A 26151-nucleotide genomic window follows, 5' to 3' on the forward strand; every position below is an offset into this window, starting at 1 on the left:
TGTTAGTGTGTGTGTGTGTGTGTGTGTGTGTGTGTGTGTGTGTGGTGTTGTATAGTTCTGACCTGTAGTCACCAGTCTTCCTTATACTTAAAGTACTCTGATGTATTCCCCTTCTAAACACCTGTGAGCAGTCACAGTAAAAGTAACAGAGGAAGTTCTGTCGTAAGCACAGGGCTGCCTCCCTCCCTATCCTCTAGTTCTTGGAGGACAGCCAGTGGCCACCTGTGCAAAGCTGCAGGTGACCTGAGCTATGGCACCTTCGAAGTCTGGGGACTAGCTTGTCTCATCACTCCCCAGCGATGTCGGAAAAAAAGAAAGGAAATGTCTTCATTCACTTATCACTCACTCATTTGATGTCTGTTTCCCTGCTCCGTTCACTAGGCACACACGGAGGCAGATACGTGTTCCGCACCAAGTCTCTCCTGGTGGGAAGGAACCCCGGATTTAATGGGGACTGTGATAAACTTGGCACTCATACTGGCTCTTGGTTCTTTGCCTACAGAGCTGGCCCGGGAGCTACAGTTCACCGTGGAGGACATCAACCGGATCCGCGTAGAAAACCCCAACTCCTTGTTGGAGCAGAGCGCAGCCTTGCTGACCCTCTGGGTGGCCCGAGAAGGCGAAAACGCGAAGTGTCAGTACCATTCAGCCAACTGTCTGGCTAGAGAGCTGGCCTCACCAGAGCCCTCCTTCAGAGTCCAGTCCTGCTGCTGACCTGGGCTTTCCCATCTCCGTCCCTTCTCATAGTCTTGAGGTCTCCTGGGCAACCCTACCAGATCACATTACCAGTGGCTCCTGCCCTCAACCTTTCCCATTCTCAGAAGGAGGGGGGAAATTGCCCTGAACCCCTGAGAATAACATGTTACAGGATGTGAGACTCTTGTTCTCAGAGTATTCCTATTGAATTTCTCAACCGAATGAGTTCTGTGGTCTCAGAGCAGTCAGGCGGGCCTACCCCAGTCTGCTTTAGCTCTTGTTCTCTTAGGAACCCCCTCTCTTGCCTGGGAAAGACTTGTCTTGCTCTGTTTTTCAGCAACTCCTCCAAATCCTGCCCTATGCAGGAGCTGGTGCTTCTATCTGCTTCTTACATCCTCTGATGAAGACCAGGACTTCAAAGGGACAGTCTTTCGCCTTATTTTCTCATTACTATTACAGCTCTCTCTCTCTCTCTCTCTCTCTCTCTCTCTCTCTCTCTCTCTCTGTCTCTGTCTCTCTCTCACTCTCTCTCTCTCTTGCTCGCTTTCTCTCTCTCTGTCTCTTTCTGTCTCTATCTCACTCACACACACACACACACCTATAGCTATCACATACACACACCTACAACTTTCACACACACACACACACACACACACACACACACACACACACACACCTACCTTTAGATACTTCACATTGGCCACTAAGCATCTGGCTTGTGCTCAGCAGAGCCAGAGCACTTGCCAAACATGCATGAGGCCATGGGCTCTGTAGTTGGAAGGTTTCCTGTGTCCCACCGGGGTCCTGTAGTTGGACGAGTCTCTCCCACCCACTTCCCACTTGATCCCAAATAAACACACAGAGGCTTATATATATTATTTTCAAACTGTATGGCCTAATGGCTCAGGCTTCTCACCAGCTAGCTCTTACATCTTAAATTAACCCATTTCTATAAATCTATACTTTGCCGCATGGCTTGTGGCTTACCGGTACTTTTACATCTTGTTTCTCCTGGCAGCGGCTGGCAGTGTCCCCCCCCCCCCACTCTCCTTTCTTCTCTCTCTAATCTCCCTTGGATTTTCCCACCTGGCTCCACCCTGCCCTGCCATAGGCCAACTCAGCTTTACTTATCAACCAATCAGAGCAACACATATTCACAGCATACAGAAAGACACCCCACAGCAGGGCTCCATCCCCAGCATTGAAAGAAACAAAACAAAAGAAGCCGAACCACAACTGGCCCCTCTTAGTTTTTTATAGACCTGTTATATAAAAAGATGTTGTCCACAAACGGGAACTGTTCCCCTTCCCCAGACTTCCTCCTGCCCCGTGTCTGCTAGGCCTGCACAGCGAGCCTGGTTCTCTAGAATAGCGTGAGTTTGCTCCTCAGCACCTCCTCCCTTCTCTCCCAACAGTGGAGAATCTGTATGCAGCCCTGCGGAACATCGACAGAAGCGAGATTGTTAACATGCTGGAGGGCTCCGGCAGGCAGAGCCGCAACCTCAAACCTGACCGGCGGCATGGGGACCGGGACTATTCATTGTCACCCTCCCAGATGAATGGTGAGTGTCCTGTGAGACCGAGCTGAGCTGGGGCCCTGCCTTCCAGCACCAGCAACAGTGGCCCCTTCCCATGACACTCCATTTCTCCTAAACCATCTCTCCCTCCTGTCAATGGGAGGGTTGTCGGCATTGAACTCCTCCTACCAGGGAGAGCAGAGGCAAGTGAGAGAGACAGCTAGCACCCACCTGTACAGGTGGGCATCCTCCTCCAGGGCTGCCTGTCTCTGTGCCCACATGTGGAACAGTTCCCAGACCCTCACCACCAGCCCCCAGAACCAAGGTCCCAGAGGGGCCTGGCATGGCAAGAAGGGATTTGAGTCTGGGAAGCAGTTACCTAGGCCCTTGCCCTAGAATCTCCAAGCTTTGTTTCACGAGGCATGGGTCCTCTCGTGTCCCTGTCTGTAGCATATTCAGTGATTAGGAAGCAAGGAACACGGAGACTCTGGCCCAGGGTCTCAGGGGATCAGTTGATGGTGTTTAAAATCCCACTGTGAACCCTCGGGACTAAGGTGTCTTCTCGAGCCCCGGTCTCTCTTCCTTGTCATATTCTGTCCCTTTTTTCCCATCTCATCTGTTTCCCGCACTCTTCAGGATGGTTCAGCATGGCAGGGAGCCCCAGTGTGACCCATCCCAGGAGGCCCTGACCTTTGCCACTGAGCTGTGTCTCAGGCCTGCGCTCTGCCCAAAGCGGCAATGGAGGCAGGCATTGCCATGAAGGAGCAGAGCCTGGAGGTCCCAAGGCCTTTCTCTTCATCTCCCCCCCCCCTCTGGCCAGTAGACACGAGTGGGGCCCCTCTCTACATCAGCCCATGGTGGAGGCCCAGAAGCCTGCGCCTTAGACCCTTTGCCTGCTGGTGCTCATAGGGCAGAGACATCTCCTTGTCTTTAGAAATTGGGTTAGATTCCAAGCTGCTTACTAACTTTGGAAATCTTGTCAACTGTGGGGTGTGTCTTCTTGTGGTGTCCCTACCTCACTATGGACAGCTATGTGGGGACAGCAATGCTCCCCAAGCTGGTAGTTTTTAAGGCTGTCCCTAGCCATGTACGTGTGGAACACAAGGGCACCTGAGTCACAGCTTATGGTGCCATCAGGGAGCAGGGAGTACCAGGGGCAGGTGAGTTCTAGACTAGGCTGGACACAGGGCCTCCTTCAGTCAGGTGGGGCCGGTGCATGCCAAACCTCCCCCCCCCCCGTTCTCTCCCTCTCTCTCTCTCTCTCTCATGTCTTGTGTCTCCTGAAACATGCTATCTAGCCCCCTCAGGTGTGGGGCTCATCTACTGATCATGTCCTGTCTCCTCTTTCTGCCTCTGACCTCATCCTGACCCCTCACTCCTTTGTACTTCCTGTTCTCCACTGTCTCCACCCGGCCAAGTGTCCAGAGCTGTCAGATTTCACAAGTGCATGTCACGGAGGACCCCTAGCCCCCCACCCCACCCTACCCCATGCATCTCATGGCTGTCCCCATGGGCATCTGTTGCGTGTGCATGGCGTACTGTCTGTGTTGCCTTGTGGTGGCTGCTGATGCGTATGCTCCACTCACTCTTCAGGTCCAGAGGGTTCCAGAACAGCGATCTACAGCTGTGGGGATTGTAGCTGCCCTCTAGGAACCTGGTTGGAGCCCCATGGGGAGCTCCTAAGTAGGCCAGCTCCCCCTTCACAGAAGGAAAAAGAAGGGCAGCTGAGAAAATCTGTAAGCTTTGGGAAATACAAAGGACAAGACACTGGATCCTTGTTGGATGGCATGGGCTTCTCAATATCGCCCATGCTATTTCGATCAAGTTAAATCCACAGGCTATGCTTATGCCCTAAATTAAGTTAGCATTCGTAGGACTAGCAGACCCTTAGGATTTCCTGGGCCTGAAGGACTGACAGCTGGCTCCAGTCAGACCAGAAGAGTGTTAATACGTCAGCAGTCCCAAGTCCATGAGTGGGACCGAGTCTCTGTGTGTTCTGTGTCTGATGATAGGGCTCTGTTGCCATGGGCTAGCCCTGTTGGCACATTTTTTTTTTCAAGCGTCAGCTACGTGTTAGACACCATTCTAGGCAGGGGAGCGAAGTCAGTTCTCGGCCAAGAAAACAAAACAAAATTCTGCCTTTGTGAAATCTTCCTTGTGTTATGAGTCCATGGATAATATGCGTGAGAATATATGCCGTGTTATATGTAATATGGCCTCATAGGGACATGGGGGTACATAGGCTAGAATAAAGGGACTGAGTAGCATGGTAGGATAGTTGCATTTGAACAAAGGCACAAAGAAGATGAGGGGATGAGCCATATGTAAACAAGAAGGAAAGAACATTCTAGAAGGGTGGCATGCCTAGTGGATTCACAGATAGTGAGGAACCAGAGGAACTAGGACAGTAGGAGGTAGAGCGAGAAAAGGTGGGAGGCTGAAGGGGCACCAGGAAGCTGACCCTAGAGACTGTCAGAAGGCCATTGGGTTTTGTGTGGTGGCATTTGAGCAAAAGAATGACATCATCCTCAAAGGACTCTCCTCCTGCTTTGCTGTCTTTAATGGCTTCTCTGTGCAGTGTGCCAACCTCCTGTACCTAAAAGCCCCCAGATCTCCAGATGAGCCTCGACTCTGGCCCCTGTAGGCATGATGCCCTCAGTCAGGGGCCAAAATCGTACATTGATCCTTGGCCTGATCCTCCCTGCCACCTAGGCGTCAGGATTGATTGGTATATATTGTTGCTCCCTCCTCCCTGTCTCAGGACGACTGTCCCACATTTGGCCTTCCAGTCAGACATGATCAGAAGTGCAGGGAGGAAGAGGCACCAGCCTCCTGGACCATCTCTGGTGTCCTCTGACAAGGACACACGGACCTGTCCTGGTGCCAGCCAAGCCCTACATGTTACGATGGTCACAGTCCACTCAGTTTCTGAGTCCTCTGCTGGTCTTTACCTGAAGTCACAGGGACTCAGGGCAGTGCCTACAGAAAAGGGGCAGGGGTGGGACAGGGAGTGGGGTCCTTACTTGAGAGCCATTTTTTTTTCCCATCACGGCTTTTCCTGACCTGCATGCCTGCACTGTTGTGGGAAAGGAAATTTGGCCCAAAGGCCAGTTTTCCTATGTAAGAGGGGACCACTCAGGCCCACGGAATAAGCACAGAGAAAAAAATGCCTATTTAAAAAAACAACAACAAAAAAAATAACCCCATGAGACATTTCTTATATGGAAAAAAAAGTGGGCATCTCATACCCATCAGCTCCATCTATCTTAATGAGACGTCTAGTTGGAAACAAAATGTACTTATTTATATCAATGTTTAATGATACAGCTAGTGAAACATGACTCCTGTTTGGGGCCAGATTACCTGTCCACACCTTTTATTGACTACAAGCATTGAACTAAGAGGATGATCACTGCATTTGGGTTAGTATATACCCAGGACAGTAACCTGCTAGGAAGAAAGGCCACCTGGAGTTCCACCCAGCTCTCAGTCTACTCAAGAAGCCACAGGCAGGCATGATCTGTGGGCAAAACCTCCCCCAAGAGCCTCCTCAACAGACCCAAGAATGAGATGACACCAGAGGAGCCGTGGAAGTGGGGGAGGAGCACTTACCACAGGGCCACTCTCTGTGCTCACATAGTCGGTCAACAACACAAAAGTGCCCAACAACAGCCACAGCAGGAAACTCCTGGGCTGGGTGAAACCCTTGACAAGCCATGCAACCTGGTACTGGAAAATGTGAAGGAGGAGATGGTGACCCAGGTCCCCAAGATTGACAAGGGCCAGAAGTAGTCCATGCCAGTCAACAAGGACCTGCTATGGAGCAAGGCTCACCCTCCTCTCAACTCAAGAAGTCAACGCAAAGAAATATAGGCACAGATATTACTGAGAGAGGACTCGGTCATTATGGCCCTGAGGAACCCACTCAACAGTGGCAAGTAGAGTAGGATCCTCTTCCCACCATGAGAACCTGCTCCTTGCCCTGCAGAGACCAGCACAGTGGGATGGGAAGAAATCCCTATGTGTTTTATAGAAGGAAAGAAAGAAAGAAAGAAAGAAAGAAAGAAAGAAAGAAAGAAAGAAAGAAAGAAAGAAAGAAAGAAGAAAGGAAAGAAGGAAGAAGGAAGGAAGGAAGGAAGGAAGGAAGGAAGGAAGGAAGGAAGGAAGGAAGGCGGCAGACAGGCTGGCCCCTGACTTACTCTGCTGCAAGCCTTATATATGTGACTACTACCTGATCTTCCCAAGGTCAAGTACAAGGCCTTTAGACTGGAGGATGGGCTGGTGACCCAAGTGGAACAGGGCTGCAAGAGTCCTAGAATGATGAGCACTTCTGAAACTTAGGTAGGACTGAAGTAGATCTTCCCAAGGTCTTTTCTACCCTTGACCTAGTGAGACATCCCCATGAGGGTACATAGGCCTCAGTGACCATGGCACCACACTAACAGTGATACCCACCCATGTCATTTCCATAGTTGCTGAGATCCTCGGATCGAAGTCTGAGTGGGCGGGTAGGGTCCTCTAAAAATGGAAAACATCTTGAAGGCAGTCACCAGGGGTGACAATGAACAGAAATTATACATATGTTTTCTCCACTCCCACCTAATTTAGATGAAATTTCCACTCAAATGAACACCGTGGAAGCTTCAAGGTGGAAGGGTTACAGATGAGTCCCAGAGCCTCTGATGTTTGGGGGGCAGAAGACCTCCACCCTGAAATACTGATGAGATCCCCAAGGGTGACAGAATGGCTGTATTGACAATCTGTTTATGACGTACACCACTTCTGGCCAAGTCATAGGGATTAGACACACACCCCTTCTCAAGGATGCGGCCCCAAACTGGAAAGCCCTCGATGAGACAGCAGTTTGCAAGATGTTAGACATGAGGAAGTGAGAGTCAGTGGTCCATGAGACACAAGTGAAGAGAGTTCTTTGAGGCCCAGATTCAGCGTTAACAGCATTTCCAAGGAAACCCAGGTGGTCTCCCCGGGTGAAGGAGAGGCTGCTGAGGTCATGGAATCCACAGCAGCTATACCTGCAGAGACAGCAGGCCAGGAAGGAGACATCTAACAAGAATCAGAAAGCAGCCAGGCGGTGGTGGCGCACGCCTTTAACCCCAGCACTTGGGAGGCAGAGGCAGGCGGATCTCTGTGAGTTCGAGGCCTGGTCTACAAAGAGAGTTCTAGGACAGCCAGGGCTACACTGAAAAAACCTGTCTCAAAAAAAACAAAAAAACACAGAGTCAGAACACTAGAGTCCTTTGGAAGGTCACCTACATGCTTCAGCTGAGTATTGATCAGATATTCCCAATGGCTAGCCTGGCCATTCAGACATTAGTTACAGAAAGAAGGACCATGCTTCAGAAAATGAGAATAAGTAACCCGAGCTTGAGCAATGCATAAGACCTGCCTAAGAAATCCTGAAAGCAAAATGCAATGGGATCAAACTGCTTTCCAAATAAACCACTTAACAGGACAGCCACCAAGGATGTGCAGGGCTACGAAAATATCCGGCACTTAAAAGGTCAAATTCATGGTGTCTGGCAGCTAGTTAGAGAGGGCCAGATCCCAGAAGCAGGAAAATGGAATCAGTAATGGGAAGAAAAAGAGGGACTGGGACAGACAGACAAAGATGGCAGGACAGTCGGAACAGCTGTGACTGTGCATTCAATACAGTGTTCCAGGTGACGTTCAGCAGCAGAGCATTTGCCTAGCTGCACAGAGATTCTGTCGGCAGACGCACTCCAAACTGAAATACAGGAAGACAAGAAAAGATATCAAAAACATCAGTGATCTCTGGGACAATTTCAAAAGCATGTGTGTATGTGTGTGTACCTATATATGTATGTAGATGTACATATATGTGCTGAAAGTATTCTGAACTTGATGGAAATTATAAATACATTGGTATAATAAGTATCATGAACTCCATATACAGGAAGCATTTTAGCAATTGTATTGAGGTATACAATAAGCAAACAGGTCAGAAGTGAGCATGGAAGGGAACTCAGTACAAGGGAACCAAAATAAGGATGATAGACTCATGGGAAAGAGTATAAACAAGAAACTGATGAGTTTGAAGTAAAACACCATTGTACTTCAAAGTTAAGCTCTTTCTTCAAAGAAAGAGCAGACAGGGCTTGGAGCATGCTCAGCCGTGGAACGCTTACCTAGAATATGTGAGACTTGGGTTTGCTCCCAATGGTGACAGAGAGGACAGAGGAGGGGGGTAAAAGAAAGGAAAAGGGGGATAGGGAGGAGGAGGAAGAGGAAAAAGTATTAGTAGCAGCAATGTCTTTAATCCCAGCACCAAAGAGACAGTGGCAGGCAGGTCTCTGTGTGTTTAAGGCCAGCCTGGTCTATCTATGTGGCGAGTGCCAGGCCAGCCAGGGCTACGTGGTTGAGTCTCTATCTTAGAAGAAGAGGAAGAAGAGGAGGAAGAGGAAAGTTCAAAGCCAACATGAGCTGCATAGCAAGTTGGAAGCCAACCTGGGCTATATAGAAAGGAGCGGGGGAGCATCCCAGGGAAACGAGCATGCCTGTAATCTTAGCATTCAGGAGGAAGAGGCAGAAAGGGAGCCTCAAGTCTCAACACAGCTTGATTAAGATAGCAAATTTCAAGTCAACCATGTACATGATGAGACCCTGCCTCAAAAAAAAAATAGCAACTAAATTTAAGCAAAAATAAAAACTCTTCCAGATGTGTAAAAGCTGAAAGCATTTACCAGGAGACCCACACTACAAGCAGTGTTGAAAAAGAGAAACTGAATTGAATCTGCGTGTGTGTGTGTGTGTGTGTGTGTGTGTGTGTGTGTGTGTGTGTGTGTGTGTCCCCATTAACACAGTGCCTGGCATGGAATCAGACATTGGCGAATGTGTTTTGGCTGAGTATGTGGAGGAATGAGGATGAGTGTAGACAGTGCTGTTAGATGCAGAGGCCATGGGAGAGCCGGTGCCCAGAGCTGAGAGCAAGGAGACAGGCTAGGCTGAAAAGAATAAGAATGAAGATCTGAGTATGAACATAAAGGCCTGGTTTAGGGATTGTGGGGACTGGGAAGGGGCTGGCTGATTGAAGGGTTTGGGCATACGGCTTGGAAGACTAGATAATAGAAAGTCCCTAGAAACAACATAGCCCCACCCTGTTACACACACACACACACACACACACACACACACACACACACACACACACACACACCCTTTGTTTCCCCTGGATCTTTCCCTGTAGGCACATGCCAGTTCCCTGGCTCCTCAGACACACTGTGCCAGATAGAAAAGCTTGTCTGTAGACTGGCACCTGCTCTCCTGGGAACAAAAGGGACCTCTCTGTGACTCCTGGAGGTGAGAGGGTTGATGCACCTCTGACAGAACATCGATTGCCACCCAACACACAAATAAATCCCCTGCATGCAGGCGGGCTTCTCAGTCCATTCGTGGTCACATCTCAACACCAGGGAGCCGAGGTCCAAGCCAGCCAGACCCTGTCTAGAGCTTATTTCCAAAGCAAGGAGCAGGTATGGGAGCAGCCTGCAGATTCCAGGCTGTGCTGGGTCCCTGCGGAACCAGAGCTGGGTGGATAGCTAGCTCAGGGCCTGTGGATGAAGCACCGCGGGCAGGTGTGCTGGACCCATGGTGCCCTCTGACCTTGCGCCATTTTTAACCCCTTAGAACCCTCACCTGTGCCACTGTAGATCATTCAGAGTTTGTGGAACCAATATGCACCTTGAGGAAAAGTCACTTCATGCCAATCCAGAAGCCTGTTTCCCACTTGACCACCGCACTGAGGTCTGTGGATGTTCAGTGTCCCCTGTCAGACCCCTCCAGGGCAGCCTTGTTACTGACCCTGATCCTGGGTGGGCTGCACTCTCCCCCCCTAAAGGTACATTCCTAACAGGACTCGAAAGACTGAGCAAAGAAAGATCATCCTTTACTCCGCCAGCCACGGAGACTGGGGCTTTCATCTGATCGATCAGGACAGATCGGAGCACAAGTCCTTTGGATAAAGCCTTCTTTATCTAGTGCTCAGAGCTGGATAAGAATGAATTTCAATCACGTTTCTTTGCCCTCCAGCAAAGGAGCCCCCTTCTCTACCCTCACCCCTTGGCTGCCCCCCATCCAGCTCAGAGCCTTGTTTCTCTTGCCAGGGTGGTCCCGGCATTAGCCACAAGGCCTGAGCTTTGGACTTGGAGCTTGGAAAGCCCCCGCCCTGAATGTGCATGCCTCTCTGTGGCCGTGCCTGTGTGTAAGTGTGTGTGGTCCTGCACGTGAGCGTGTGAGACAAAAAATCGCTTCTGGAGCATGTTGCCCTCTGTCTGCCCTTCCAGGTTACTCCTCGCTGCAGGACGAGCTGCTGTCCCCCGCCTCCCTGCACTACGCACTCCCCTCTCCACTGTGTGCAGACCAGTACTGGAACGAAGTGGCTGTCATAGACGCCATCCCCCTGGCGGCCACGGAGCATGACACCATGCTGGAGATGTCTGACATGCAGGTGTGGTCTGCGGGCCTCACACCCTCCCTGGTCACTGCTGAGGACTCCTCTCTGGAGTGCAGCAAGGCCGAGGACTCTGACGCCACGCAAGAGTGGAAGTTGGAGGGGGCACTCTCAGAGGAACCGCAGGGCCCGGAGCTGGGCTCTCAGGACCTGGTGGAGGACGACACAGTGGATTCAGATGCCACAAATGGCCTGGCTGATTTGCTAGGTCAGGAGGAAGGTCAGAGGTCAGAAAAGAAGAGGCAGGAGGTCTCAGGCACAGAGCAGGACACGGAGGCTGAGGTGTCTCTTGTTTCAGGCCAGCAGCGAGTTCACGCCCGAATCACAGACTCACCCACAGTGAGGCAGGTGCTGGACACAAGCCAGGCCAGGTAAGGGCTGGTCTATGGGTCCCTTCTGTCTTCCTGGGTTTGGGATCTGACTATTCCTGGTGCTGGGCACCGGCAGAAGGCTTGGATACTGCTGCTCACCTGTATTCTAAATGCCCTGTGGCAAATACATATAAATGCCCCTGAAGCCACCAACCATCAGAAAAGAGCTGTGACCCGCAAAGGTCAGTTTCCCGCCAGTTGTGCCCAGCAGGAGAAACGCAGAGAGGATTCGGGACATGTGTGCCTAGGAGATGCATTGATGGATGTGTGGCCACACCGTGGCGCTGGGGCTCAGTGCTTTTGGGTTCCTGATGCCCCAGAGTACTCCCATATATCTGAGACACCAACGCCAGCACTATGCTAAGACAAAGGCTCAGAGCTGGCAGAGGAAATGCAGACATGTTGAGTGTCCCTCCCTGCACTGGTGTAGAGGCCCTTTCTCTGTTCATGTCACTTTGCTTTATACGTCCTTCCTAAAGTGGCTCGTGTGGGTCTAGCAGGCAGTACCCACCCAAGGAGCTCAGATTTGGCCAGGCTAGAGAGCAGTCATGTCCTCCCCCTCTTCCCACTGTCCTGACGCCTCCACCAGCCATCCCTGGGGTCCTCACTATAGACCATCACACTGTGGGAGGAAAAGTGTTTGCAAGAGGAGACGGCAAATCATTCATTTCACTTCCTAAAGAAGTCCTTTGATTAGTGGGAAGGCATGGAGGGGCTGAGCTCGTGAGGGTCACGGTGAGATGCCTGTGCACAGTACCTGTGAGGCCACTCACTCAGCAGGCAGCTAGTCAGCACTTCCTGTCTGCTGGTCACTGCTCTGTTAGAGCAGGGGGCTCGCTGAAGGTGGGCTCTGCCCCGGTTGCATCATTTCCTGGCTGTGTGACCATCCAATGTGGACGGGTACACTTCATTTACTCACTCACTTACCCATATTTACTAAGCATTTACCATGTGCCAGGCTCCTATAAGAAAGCAGTGAAGAAGGCCAGGAGGTGGTGGCACACACCTTTAATCCCAGCACTCGGGAGGCAGAGGCAGGCGGATCTCTGTGAGTTCGAGGCCAGCCTGGTCTACAAAGCAAGTTCCAGGACAGCCAGGGCTGCACAGAGAAACCCTGTCTCAAAAAAGAAAAAAAAAAGAAAGTAGTGAAGAAATCAGAGAAATGTCTGCCTATAGGAATGTTCTAGAGGGGAAACTGACAGGGAACAAGATAATGTAAATAAAGCCAGAGTTATAGTTGGCCTTTGGAGTCTCCAGGGCTTCATAATCATGGTTTCCAAACCCATGGCTTCTACTGCCTATGGAGCAAGTAAGTGCCAGCTACACTTAACGTGTGCACATATTTCTTGCTGTTCCCTACACAGTGCAGTACAGCAACCATTTACACACCATTTCCGTCCTACTGGGAATTAGTCTCTGGGCGACCTAAAGTATGAACGAGGGTGTGTGGGGGTTCCGCGTAATCCCATACCATTTCACATAAGAAACTTGAGCATCCATGTGTTTCGGTATCCTGGGGGGTCATAGGACCAGTTTCTCTCGGATATTAAGGGGTAACTGTAACTAAAATTGAAATTTTGGTAGCTAGGGAGATGGCTTGATGTTTAAGAGCTAGCCTCACGAACATGAGGACCAGAGCTTGACTCCCCCGGAACCCACATAAATGTTGGGTGTAATTCTAGCCTCCGAAGGTGGAGACATGGGGATCCCACAGCAAGCTGGCTAGCTAACCTGGCCACAGCAGCAAACTCTGGGTTTGGTTGAGAGAACCTGCCTCAATGAATATGGTGGAAAAGCCAGGAAGGATAGCTCCCAGCATCAGTCTCAGGCCTCTAACCCACAGTGCACACACACATACACAGATGTGAGCACCCATACACACAGGGAGCTCACACACAGGCAGACATGCATAGACACACATGCATAGCACATATGCATGAAAATGGGGGAAATAGGAACTTTAAATAAAAAAGTAAAAATAAACGAAAAATTGAAACCTTACTGGATAATTACAAGTACTAAATGGAAAATCGGAGCACCAAGTGGGTGTGTGTGGGGAAAGGAAAGTGGTTGGAATTACAGATAAGGTGACAGAGAAGGCCTGAGTGGGTGGCGGTCTAGAAGACTTCAAAGAATGAAAGGGTGAGCCACATGTATGCCAGAGGACAGCGCCCCTCAGAGCATTGTGAACTGTAATGTTCTGGAGCACGCATGAGGACACTACCAGCTGTATCCTAGATGAGCCGGGGTCCAGGGGAATGGGGGGGTGTCTAAGAGCTGAGACTGAAGGTGAACAGTTGTCCTCTCTTTCTCCCTGGCCATCTACCGCCTGTCGTGAACCCTAGAACACTGGACTGGGATAAACAGGGCTCCATGGTGCCCGATCTTCAAGAAGCTGCACATAGTTCCTGGCAAGAGGAGGTCACACAAGGCCCGCACTCACTCCAGAGAAAGATCACCACCATCCAAGGGCCGGAGGCCAGCACGCTTCAGGAATATGAGCAGGTGCTGGTGTCTGCAAGGGAGCATGTGCAGAGGGGCCCACCTGGGACTGAGAGCCCCCAGGCTGGCAAGGAACCAAGCGTGTGGGCATCCGAGAGCACCTTCTCTCAAGAAGTACAGGTGAGAGTACGTCCTTGTTCTTTTCTTTGTTTACTTTTTATTTAGGGTGTGTGTGTGTGTGTGTATGTGTGTGTGTACATGATGCACGTGCGCCACATCCTATCTAGAGAGGTCAGAAGATGACTTTCTAGAGTCAGTCCTCTCCTTCCATCTTTACATGAGTACTGGTGATTGAACTCAAGTCACCAGGCTGGGACAGCGCACACCTTTACCTGCTGAACCATCTCACTGCTCCTTCTATTCTTTCTAGCTTTCAGGCGCTCATGACTCAGGCCCTAAGCCAGGCATGTTTCCTGGTGGTGACGTCACTTTCTATCCTTTCATCCTCTTGACTTCTCCTTTGGAAGGAAAGGGCTCGTGCATCAGTTATCAACATCATCCATCCCACAGCCGCACGGTGTCCCACACTCACTCTCCACCCCTGATGTCCACATGGCTGGGCAGCTTGCCCTAGGCCTGGCTCATCCAGTGGGATTTGAGCAAACTCTGGGTGATGCCCAGCCATGGCTTTGGTTTGTTTGCTTTGTTTTGTCTTGTGTTCATGTTTTGGTTCGGAAGCACTGTGTGGCCTGGGGTGCCCCCGCCGCCGCCCAAGTGTTGAGACGCCAGATGTGTACCACAACTCCTGGCTGTGTCCATCACACTCTAGAAAGAGCCTGGGGCTGAGAGAATTGTGTGTTAAGGACTCCGGCAGCCATGTGGGAACCATCCCTCGGGTCTGTGTGACCATGCTCCAGCTGCTGGCTTTTCAGGACCTCAATGTCCCCACTGATGATAGAAAGGGTGAATGGAATACCACCAGCATTCACCTGGCCCTGGACTTCTGTGACTCTAGGTGGCTTCTGGGTTCTGAGGTGGCAGGGTAGCAATAACCCCCTTCTCTCCAACTCCTGTCCCCCTGGGACTCTCCCTCCAGCCATCCTGTCTCCTCCTCTCCCTCCCGTGACCCCCTCCCTGTCCCATCCTCTCTTTGCTTTTTGCTTTTTTTTTTTTTTGTCTTCTCTCCCATCCCCCTCTGCACTCTCGGGTCCCACAGCTCCCCAGTCATGACCAGTCTTGTTTCATCTAATACCAGCAGCCTCATCCTCTCTGCCCACTTATTATTTTGAACAAATGCCAGGCATCTTTTGAACACAGGTCTTTTGATTTGTGTGTTCTTGATGAGTGTGCCTTGCCATTCTGGAATGGGTATTTATAACCTACACGTGACCTGTGGGCTCTTTTTACCCAGTACAGTATCCTCACCCAGCATCATGTTTCCCCAGTTCATCTTCCTTTATTCCTACCTTTCTTTCTGTCTTTTCTTCTCCCTGCCAGAGCACCCTTGGGAACTCCAGAGACAGTTTGGTTCTTCCGTGTTTCTGAGATGCTGTCCTGCTATAACCCATTGCTAGGAATCACAGAGAGTTTGATTTAGAAAGTCTTTCTGCCAAGTATGTGCACTGGTACAGGTCAGGCAGCCAGTCAGTTTTAAACCACAGACCCTGCCCCCAGCACATTCCTTCCTTACTGGCTGTCCCTCGCCACCTGCTTCTGCTTCTCCCAAGAATGACAGACAGCTCTGCCCAAATATGAGTGACGGTCACTGGGGCTACTCTGAACCCCCAGGGGGAAAGCCAGGTGTAGTCTCTCACGATGCTCCCTCTGCCACCCGTGGAGGAGAGAAGCTGAGGAGCAGAGAGCATCATAGAGAGGATGCTTCTAGATACAGACTGTGTCTGACTCCTGCGTTATAAGGAGGAAAGCATAGACAAGCAGCCAGTGGCTTTCTTCAGGGTCACACAATGAACCGTGAGTATCCAGATCTCTTGGTTCCTAGTCCCACATTCTTGTGGCCAGAGTGATGGCACAGGGCCACATGCCCAGCTTAGGAACGGAGATGTCATTGCCTCCCTGTTGTGGGAACTACTGGGTGTTTTCAGACCGGTCACTTCCATAGATAGCTGACGGGCCCCTGGGATGATGATGAGCCCATTGAAGGAAACAGTTTTCAAAGCTCTTATTTGCTAGTATTTTCATTAAACCTCTTTGTCATCTGGGATTTGTAGTATGAACCCGAAATGACTATAACCTAACTAATTCTTCTAGGCACTGGATGGAAATAGGAGATATCCAAAGCTGAACTCGTGTACGTGTGTGTGTGTGTGTGTGTGTGTGTGTGTGTGTGTGTGTGTGTGTATGTGAGTATGCATGCTAGGATCAGCACACAGGGCTTCAGGCATGTTCCACTGCTGTTACATTCCACCATCACTCTCACAGCCCCTGGAGTCTTCTTAGCTCAGCTATCATGTTCTCCTCCGACCTGCAATTTTTGTTGTATGGGGGATCTTACATTTCCAAGCGTTTTCCTGCCGAAATGAAGCCGTTTGGGGTGATGGATGTGGGAAATCTCTTTCATTTACTTAACCTTTCCACTTAGACACACTACGGTCACATCCTTTACCGGTGTCCTTCAGGTAAAATGGGAAAACTAAAGACCGTAACTCGATAGGACGGTGGTTGTGTTAACCTGTGAAACAGGCCAGTGCCTCCAAGGCAGAGCACACTTCAGTAGTGTGTGCCCCAGTTACTCACAGTGGCTGTGTGTATCAAGCACTGCAGGAGCCACACGGCATTCTGGAGAGCAGCCAGGAAAACACAGTAATCCCTGTTCCATGAGTGAAGACACGGAGGCTCGGAAAAAAGGTGACTGACTCTCCCAAGCCCTCACAGGGGCGATCCGGAGCATTAGTTTACTAGGCCCCAAGGCTGTGTTCTTTCTGCTGGGGTGGGCTAGTGCTCAGAAGAGAATGGCCTGATGCAGAAGGCGAGATCCTCAGCTGCTGCTGTGACTGAGTGTGTGGGTCAATTCCGCGAGCACAAGTGTGCTGGGAGTGGTTCCTCCCCTGTGGCATCTCCACTCCGGCCTGAGAAGACCCTTTGAGATGGGCCCTAAATTAGCACGAATTCCGTGCTGAAAGCCTTCAGGACTCACAGGAATGACAGACCGGTTTCCCAGTGACCCAGGAGCTTTTCACTTGACAGAGTCTGAACAGACAGCTCACCTTTAGGGGTGTTTTTAAATGAATGCTTAACTTTCCTGGGTATTAGCTGGTCCAGACCCCATTAACATCATTCCCATCCCTGCAACAGCTGCCCATGGAGACGCAAAAGTAGCTGCATTCTTGGGATGTCATGGGTTATGGAGTCCCTGAATGAGAAAGTTGCCTTCTGGCTCCCATAGGCAAGCCTGGTTTCCCTCTCTACGGTGACTCTGACATGCGCTTCTGAGTCCAAGACACAACACCTGCTTCCCCACGTCATCCCGGTTGGACAGCAGCAGCTGGCGTGCGAGCTAAAATTATAGAAGGCTGACGTCCTCTGGGGTGTGAGGAGAGATCCCAGGCTGTTTGGCAGGAAGGACACTTGGGTCATGTTGTCCCAGCTAAGAGAGTCACTCGGGAGAGATTATTTGGTCTCCTGTTTAGAATAAGGGATAAAGAGCAAAAAGAGGCAGAGACAGAACGGAAGGGGTTACTGGGGGCCTCGGGAGTCCAAGAGGAGAATGAGAAATTGGATCTCCACAGCAGCTGGGCCCCTGGTGTCCCTGGTCCCTGGAGGGCCAGGCTGGTGAGGAGAGAGAGGAGAGAAGGATGTGGACCTTCATCACCCAGCTCCTGGTCACTCTGGTATTGCTGGGCTTCTTCCTAGTCAGCTGTCAGAATGTGATGCACATTGTCAAGGGCTCCCTGTGTTTCGTGCTGAAGCACATTCACAAGGAGCTGGACAAGGAGCTGGGGGAGAGCGAGGGCCTGAGTGACGACGAGGAGACCATCTCCACCAGAGTGGTCCGCCGACGGGTCTTCCTGAAGGTAACCCCAGGCAAATGGTAGGCTAGGGGGCTGGACCTAGGGTGGCGGAGGACCGTCTGAGGGGATTCTCTGGCGCGTGCATAGGGTGAAGCTGAGAGAATACCAGCTCAAGCCAGGAGATACGACATGCAAAGGAGACCAGGAAGACCTCCTTTGCATTCTGTGCTGGGAGCCATAGCTGCATATGGTACTTGCTCAGAACCACCCCAGTAGCCAGCATTGAGTAGTAGAGAAGCTCAGCTCTGGGGCTCGGGATGCCTGATCTCATTCCATTGGAATAGCCAACTTTGGGACTCCAGTCACCGCCAGGGCAGGGATTGTCTGTGGCATTCTCTCCCATACTTCTCTGGGGGCCTTCGGGAACTTGAATAATCGCCCTGTATTGTTGACATTACAATGGTCAAGCACACGAAGGTCTCGGGAGCTCTGGCCCCAGCCTGTCTCAGGGTTCACGGCCCCACAGGGTGCTGCGACACTGTGGGAGCCCTTGTTTGTCTAGGGCTGTCGGCTGAGCTTCAGGCATCACTGGACACGGCTGTTGCTACCACGGTTCTTTTATTTCTTCAACTTCCGCTCTTAGTGTAAAAACCCCACTCACCCATCTGGGTCTCTCTCGTCTTCTCATTCCAGGGGGATGAGCTTCAGAATATTCCAGGGGAGCAGGTGACGGAGGAACAATTCACAGACGAACAGGGCAACATTGTCACCAAGAAGGTGAGTGCAGCACCTCTGAGTTGGGGAGAAGCTGGTGGGATTCAAAGCTGAAAGGCAGAGGAACTCAATACACACCTGCTTCTTGCTGCTGCCCTAACGGGGGGGGGGGGGGGGGGAGGGGGAGGCAGGCTGTGACCACCACCTCAGTGATTCGGGATAACTCGAGAGAGCTGAGACCTGTGGGACCTCTACAGTCGGGACACTGAGGGCCTTATAACCTCAACGCTTAACTCAGCATGAACAGTTCCAGCTGCCCTATTCCAGAAAGATCAGTTCCCACGAAACATACAGCTCTAGTCCTGTGAAGGTTGGCCCTGGGATGAGCTATTAGAGAACAGGAAACTGTTCCCAAGACCTCCCTTAGCAAAAAGGGTGTAGGAACTCATCAAACTGACGGCACACGTCCATCAGCACGATAGGTTCGCGTTGCCTGGCAGGCATTGCCCCATAAGGCAAAGGAAGAAAGCAGGGGAGGGTGGGTGTGTGTTTCACGAGGGCTGCCGTGCACATAGGGGGCCACGGCCCCTATCTGTCCTTGTCCCTTCCTAAGGGCCTGAGACATGATGTATGTTCATCTCCCATCCTGGATAACTGAATACGGAGCAGGTGAGTGGAGCAGACTCGGAGAGGAAAAGGTTGCCTCTGTCCTTAGGCATTGGAGAGAGATGACAGTCAGCACAAACGTCTATTCTGAGAGGCAGAATGGGATGCTGAAGTAGCATAGCTCATGGCCAAGCCAATGGTGGATGAAACCTGCCCACAGTACTCGCCAAATTCAAGCTCCCCTGACATTCCCCATAAAGGACTGCAGAGAAAGGCTTCTTCTTGGCCCCTGATGGACGAGAGACAAGAGGCCATTGCTTCTCCTCCCGATGTCACCGCTGGGGCCTTGTTCTTCTCAGACTTTGTCCTGATGGTTTGCCCAGCCCTCCTTCTCTTCCTCTCTTTTCCAGATCATTCGCAAAGTCGTCCGGCAGGTAGATTCCTCCGGTGCCATCGACACCCCGCAGCACGAGGAGGTGATTGTTGAGGGGCCCCTGGCGGAGCCTGGGGAGCTGGAAGATGATATTGAGTCCTTTGTGAGACTTACTAAGGTACTGAGGCGCTGCAGGCCCCTGGAGGCCGCAGCGATTCGCCTCTCCTCCCCTCTGCTCCGGTCTGCACATGCTGGCCTTTGGTGACCTTTCCGGGACGGTGTTCCCACCTCCTTCTCGCGTCCCTTTGCATCTTCCGCCTCTTTTTTCTCATTGGCCTATGTGATTCCTACTTTCTGTCTCTGGTGCTGTCTGTCTCTAGGTGGAGCTAAGAGGGAGTGGACTACAGCCGGACCTGCTAGAGGGCAGGAAGGGGGCTCAAATAGTGAAGCGGGCCAGCCTGAAAAGGGGCAAACAGTGATCTCTCCTCGAGTAGCCCCTTGGGAGGTAACGGTGGCTTTTCTTGTCCTTCCCGGCATGGTCCTTGATGAAGCAGCTGCTTGCTTCTCCCCAACCTGTTCCTTGCACCAGCCCAGTTCAGAGCCACAACCCGACTCCGACTCCCACTCCCCAAACTAGTCTCCGTCTCTGCCCTACCCCCCACCCCCACCCCCGGATTTCTTTTCAAGCAGATACATTTCCTTTGACACAGATCTGTGGGAGAGTACACAAATTCAGGGCCTTGGTTTTATTTTGCTTGTTTATATTTTCTTTTGTCTTTTTTTTTTTTTTTTTTTTTTTTTTTGGCTGTGTTAGGGATGGAGCCCAGAGCCTCATGGATTCTAGGTATGGATTCTGCCTCTGAGCCACACCTCCAACCCCTATACAGTTTATTTTTAAACGGAGTCTCTCTATAGAGCCCTGGTTGTCCTGGAACTTGCTATGTAGTCCAGGCTGGCCTCTAACTCACGGAGATCCAATTGCCTCTGTGTTGGAACTAAAGGCGTGTGTCACTATGCCTAGCTGTCCCTGTATAGTTTTAAAATAGGGCTTTGAAGTGTGAAAAAAAAAAAAAAAAACCGCTCTGTGAATCTTGGCATTCCTCTTAGAAACCAAGCAGTGGGCTCTAAAGTTGGCGGCCAGGATGCTGCAGAACACACAGGGACAGTGTCAGACCTGTGATGTCTCACTATGTGTGGCCAGAAAACATGCCAGGCCTAAACCCTAAGCCCCGGTAGGGTCTAACCTACTGTAGCTTCAATTCTCCTCTCTTCTGTGAACAAGGCTGCCCCCTTGAGGTCTAAGAAGGAACTAAGTCAACAGGCCCGAGGGTGGGTGATATGGTCTCTGAAAGTCAGGAGGGTCTTCATTGCTAAGGGCTCCACTAGTGTGTGACGGGTACGTGCCAGGGCGGTGGGCCGATGAGGGATGGGCCAGGGTATGCAGTGAAGCTCTCCGGCAGGCTGCAGCGCGAGAGCTTTGGCAGCCAGCTCTGACCTTATCCTCCCTGAGGGGTCCTGTACTGAGCTGCCCCGAGGTCCTTCATTGTGCTCAGCTCGGGGCAGCTCAGTACAAGACGCATCGGGGTGGGAGACAGCGGGGAGCAAGGAAGCGTCACAGCCCCCTCCCCCTATGCCCAGCACCTACTGGGTTATTGCAGCTCCCCCCCCCCTCCCCCCCGCCCAGAACTCTCAGGGCCCAGCTCCAGAGCCAAGCAGCAAGCAGTCACTGGTTTCATGTATTCTGCAAAAAGCAGGGCCCACACTGCCTCCCGGGCCACCAGAAGTGCTGACTTGGTGCTTCCCAACATATCTCAGCACTTGGGTAAAAATGAGGATTGGCAGAGCTGATAGGAGAGTAAAATTAGCCCTGACTCCTCAGCAGCTTTAAGGAGGTCACAGCATTAACCCTGGCACCGCCGGGAGGGTCCTGCCTGATTGTTGACTTAAAGGCCAGGATTAGCTCTGATGTGCGCTTCTGTTTGACTCAGATTTGACCAATGTCCTGAACAGGAGGAGGCAGGTAGCAAGAAAGCAGGGCGGGAGGAAGTAGAACGTTTTCATTAATCGGCTGTCGCTGATCTCCGAAGACGTTAAGATGCCCCTCCCCCAACACACACACACACACACACACACACACACACACACACAGAGAGAGAGAGAGAGAGAGAGAGAGAGAGAGAGAGAGAGAGAGAGAGAGAGATTAGATTACCCACCAGACCTCATGAGCTTACGAGTCAGGAATTCTGGGCAGCCTGGTTCTGGGACAGTGCTGAGCCCTCTGCCAACCAAAGGCAAAGGGAGGTACTACGTGCCGTGCCCGGGGTAGTAACACAGAAGTGAGTGGGGCTGCAGGCTCCTGCCAGGTCCATGAGGGTTGAAGGGCAGCAGCGGGAATGCTCCGTCCTCAGCAGGAAGCTAGTGAAGGGGCTTCAGGCTCTGCTCCTACCATCATACTGTATGATTATTACAATCATACTGCCCCCACCTCACAGGCAGTCCGGCCAGTCCTCACTGTTCCTCCTGATTTCCCTACTTGCTAAAAGTTACTCGAAATCCGAAGGCAGTGCTGGGTGCTCCTGTGCTCAGTCCTTCACAGACACACAGATAAGGGTGACCCCTGAGTGAATGGCGTGCGTATTTCCCGGCTCTGCCTTGTTCCAGTTTTACACTATCCTTTATTTTATATCTGTCTAGTGCCACAGTGCGTTTTTGTGCTCTTCCATGGTTATCTCACTGTTTTTGTTGAAGTTCTGTCTATCCAGGGAAGATGAGTTTTTAAAGCTTCCCGGGGGCTCTGGCGTTAGTGGAGATGAGGTCAGTGTGAGTGAATGACCCATACACCAGCAATCGGGCATCTTTAAACAGAAATACACACACAACATTTAATGTGCACATGGTGATATAGTCGTTGGTTGAGGAGAATGTGACCAGAGACTGACAAGAACCTAGCCTTATGCTTCCCTGGTGAGCAGTGACTCAGTAGTCACTGTTCACACTTTATATGTTCCTACTGTTCACCCCATGTTCATATTTTATAAACCAGAGCTACTGTGAATAATGGGAAGCATCTTATTTGTTTCCAAGCATGAAAGCCAGCTTTGGGATCTAGAGTTAAGGCCTGGCTTCCCCTCTTCCCACCTTAAGTCACTCATATCCCCAACTTCCTACTCAAGGAAAGATGAAGATAGTCTCTTCTGAATATGTGTTATATATCCATAAAAAACATGTGCAGAACTAGTAGTGGCTCAGTGGTAGAGCGCATGCTCAGCATGCCAGAGACCCCCAGGTTTCAGTCACAGCGCGGGTGTGGCGGGTGCACAAATAATTAACCATGAGAGGTGTTGTGTCACGAGGAGTAAATAAAGGCGTATGTACTGTGGCATTCAATTAGTGGCAGATTTTCTTTGTATTGTGACTCAGGGCAAGTCAATTGACCTTCCTTAGCCTCAACGTTTCTGTCCACACATAGCAATAATGCCAGTTTTTTCCTTGTAGAGCTGCTGTGTGGTAACAAATGGGCTTATTTTAGGGAAAGGGCTTTACATAGTGAGAGCTCAACAATACACTTTCTCAGAGTGTTGTCCACATCCCCTCCTAAAGCATTCTGGGGTCTTAAGACACAGACTCCTGGGCTGGGACATAGCTTAGGAATAGAAGCTAGCTAGCCTGTAAGAGTTTCCGTTCTCTGCTGTAGGATGATTATTATGCATATTGCAAGTTGAGTTGTTATGATTGATTTTGATCCTTCTCTTGAAACTTCTCTCAATCAAATAGCCTGGTTATAAGTATCATATCTAAAAAGTGGCTGAAATGGAGGATAGTGAACTTGTTTAGAGAGGTAGAGCACCCCCTGGGAGGACTCTGCAGCCTGGTGAACAGGGTATTGCTGAGCCTTGTTCTGATGTTTACCTGTTGCTCCCTGCGTTGGAAAGGCCGAGAGAGTGAAGAGGCAGGCTGAAGAAGGGGAAAGTTGCTGCTTAGTCAAGGCTCAGGGCACGTGGCAGCAGGCAGCAGGGTGTGTACCACACCTAAGTGTTAAGGTGCCAGGACCATTGGGAAGACTGGCACAGAGACAGTGAAGCAGCCTTGGAAGGGTACTAGTTCTTGATACCCTCTGCATGTGCATGGCTGCACCCTCCAGGACTCTCCAAGGTGCTGAGGGAGGAAATGGCCAGTGCCTCTCTCTGTCTTCCTTTTATGGGATGCTTTCCATGCAAACATGGTTTCAAGACTTATCCTAGCTCGGACAATAGAATATTTTAATAACTCCGATCTGTTTCGATGGGAGGAAGTAGGGAGGCACGCTTGGTTTTTGCTTTGTTTCAACCTAGAATCCGTTCTCATATCCAGCCACTTCAAGGACATCAGAGTGAGAGGTAGAAGGAGATGGTAAGAGTCGTGACATCAGTGTGGAGGCAGGTACCACAGCAGAGAGAAAAGAGGTGCGAGGTCCTGGCCACAGGGGCACCCTGGGCACACTGGAGGGGCCGTTTCCCAAGCTTTGGAAGGATGGGCCTTTTCCAGAGAGTGGCCAGGAGGAGGAGGTGCGGTGTCAGGAGAAATCCTGCCTGTAGCCTGAAGGCTCATGTTACCTCACCCCTGCTCCACCAGCTGCTCCTGTCTCTGTTCCGCTTGAGTCTCAGTTTACCCAGAAACAAACGGGGTGTCCATTCCAAAAGGATCTCTCAGGCTTGATCTTTCTCCTCTGCTTGGGACCTGGCAGTAAAGCAGGTGGGAAATCATAGCCCGGGTGTCTAGAACATCAGATCTCACGTTGTCTCTCACTTGAGGAATGCTTAGCTCCAGGCTAGGCATTGTAGGGAATGTGAAGAAGGGGCTCCCACCCAAGTGCTCATCAACGAGCCAGAGCAGCCACACAGCTGCTTAGAAGAAAACACCACTTAGGCAGCCACGCTTCTCAAGAGCCAGGTACTCACAAGCTCAGAATGCTCCCTGCCCAGAGTGCTCCCTGCCCAGAGTGCTCCCTGCCCAGAGTGCTCCAGGGACCTGTCATTAGCGCATTCACACATCGCAGGGATCTAATGTGGCAGGTCCTGCTGCAGCTCCCATTTCACAGCAGAGGAAACAGAGTGGAGGAGCAGCTAAGTAAGCTGACCACAGTGAAGCAGCAGCCGGTAACAACAGAAGCAGGATTAAACCGGAACAGTCCGGCCTCAGAATTCCTGCTCTTGACCTTGGCACTCTACAGCGTCTCTTAACGAATGGGTAGTGGTGGGAAGGGACGACCTGAAGTGCTAGAGGACAAGTCTGAAGCAGGACAGAAGTTGAGGAGGGGAGACGACAGCCTGGAGGGGAGAGCTGTGGCCTAAGGCAGAGAGAGGGGCCATGGGAGCACGCAGTCTAGAAATGGGACTGAAGGAGAAGGCAGCCTTCTCAGAAGGGGCAGAATCTCACTTTTCAAGTGGCAGCTCTCTTCCACCCAGCAAAAGTGCTTGGCTTTTAGTTTTCATAGCTCGAGGCAAGGCATTTGGCCTCCCTTCCCTCCCCTGGGGAACCATCCAGGGATGAGTCACATTGGTCATGCCCAATATACCTCCTCAGCTCTGTCACCTACAGAGCCCAGGACAGCTCCATGCCTGGAACAGCTCTGCCTCAGAATGGCTTCCAACCTTTGTGTGCCACTTCCCAGAACACCATCAACTCTCACCATCTTAATGGCCTCCTCAGCCACGCCTGGTGGATCACACCTGTCACCCCCACACTCAGGATGGCCGTGAGGCCAATCTGGGATAAATAATGAGTTAGGAGCTAGCCTGGATTAAAGAATGGGCCCATGCCTCATAAAAACAGAAAAATAAAGAAATGTCCTTCTCTTCTTCACCAGCTCCTAGGTCCCTATAGATAGAACATTTAGAAGACATGAAGTTATCTGGGCGTGATGGCATCTGCCTGAAATCCCAGCACCTGGGATGCAGAGGCATCCTGGGATGCAGAGGCAGGAGGTTGGAAGTTTCAGGCTAGTTTGAGCTGTGTAACAAGACTTTGTCTCAGAAAAGAAAAATTAAGAAAAGAGGAAGGAAGGCAAGAAGGAGGCAGGCCTCTCAGCAGGCTGGAAGGTAAGACCATGGGGGGCAGGACTGGTACCTCGCTGTGAATCACGGCTGCCAGGTTTGGACTTCACATGCAAAGCTGTTCCTTCCCAACTTGAGATGTAATATTATAGAGAGAATGTACCTGCCTTATGAGATCTCTCTACCACAGAGTCAGTCCAGCTCTAAGCATGTGAACAGGAGCCAGGGGTACCTGACAGTGAGAGTCTGTAGATAAGAGCCAGGGGAGCTTCAAGATCATGAGTTCCAAAGACCAGAGCTTCAAGGTCATGAGTTCCCAAGACCAGAGCTTCAAGGCAATGTGTTCTCAAGACCAGAGAGCTTCATGGTCATGAGATCCCAAGACCAGAGCTTCAAGGCCATGTCTTCTCAAGACCAGAGAGCTTCATGGTCATGTGTTCCCGAGACCAGAGCTTCAAGGTCATGTGTTCCTGAGACCAGTGATCTTGTCCAGGGCAGGCATAGAGCAGACATCAGTGTTGTGGGCCCACCTGAACTGAGAGCGTAGATGCACTACGGCCTAGCCTAGCTTTTTTCTTGGCATAGGACCCATCACAGAAAAATGGTCACTTTCTAAGCACAAGAATCTACTCTGCAGATTTTCTCCCAACCCCCTGGCAGCACATCACCTTCTCTGGCCCCCTGTGTAAGGTTCTAAAGAGCTCATCCACTCTGTACTAAACAGTGGAGGCTGGCTGGCTTCGTAAGATGAAGCACCTGGGTAGAGAACAGGGCAGGGTGGGTGGCGTTCGGGGCTCAGTCTCTGCCACTACACTCTCAGCTCACTGCTTTGCTTGGGGATCCTGCTTCTCCTGGTCTGCCCTGCCTAAGAAGGAAGCACAGGACTCTTGAGTGACTCCTTTTTCTGTGTCCTGCAGGATCACACCTCAACACCCAAACCCTGA

General features: G+C 51.1%; 1 protein-coding gene and 1 pseudogene across 8 annotated transcripts in view; both read left to right on the forward strand.

The window, feature by feature from the left end:
- The window catches only part of Ank1 (ankyrin 1), a 183812-nt gene extending 157661 nt beyond the window's left edge, over nt 1–26151 (forward strand). For 2 of the 8 annotated variants that reach the window (XM_059244849.1, XM_059244850.1), the window contains exons 37-43: nt 503–634; nt 2112–2258; nt 10535–11072; nt 13418–13694; nt 18176–18259; nt 19213–19278; nt 19556–19654. In XM_059244849.1, coding sequence (XP_059100832.1) covers nt 503–634; nt 2112–2258; nt 10535–11072; nt 13418–13694; nt 18176–18259; nt 19213–19278; nt 19556–19654 — 1343 coding nt within the window. Of the gene's footprint in view, nt 1–502; nt 635–2111; nt 2259–10534; nt 11073–13417; nt 13695–17326; nt 17546–18175; nt 18260–19212; nt 19354–19555; nt 19655–26124 lie in introns of those variants that run through there. The other 6 variants (XM_059244851.1, XM_059244852.1, XM_059244853.1 and 3 more) reach the window with 6 other exon arrangements.
- On the forward strand, nt 3299–6155 carry LOC131894432 (small nuclear ribonucleoprotein Sm D2-like; annotated as a pseudogene).

Source organism: Peromyscus eremicus, chromosome 17, assembly GCF_949786415.1.
Source record: "Peromyscus eremicus chromosome 17, PerEre_H2_v1, whole genome shotgun sequence".
Lineage (NCBI taxonomy): Eukaryota > Metazoa > Chordata > Mammalia > Rodentia > Cricetidae > Peromyscus > Peromyscus eremicus.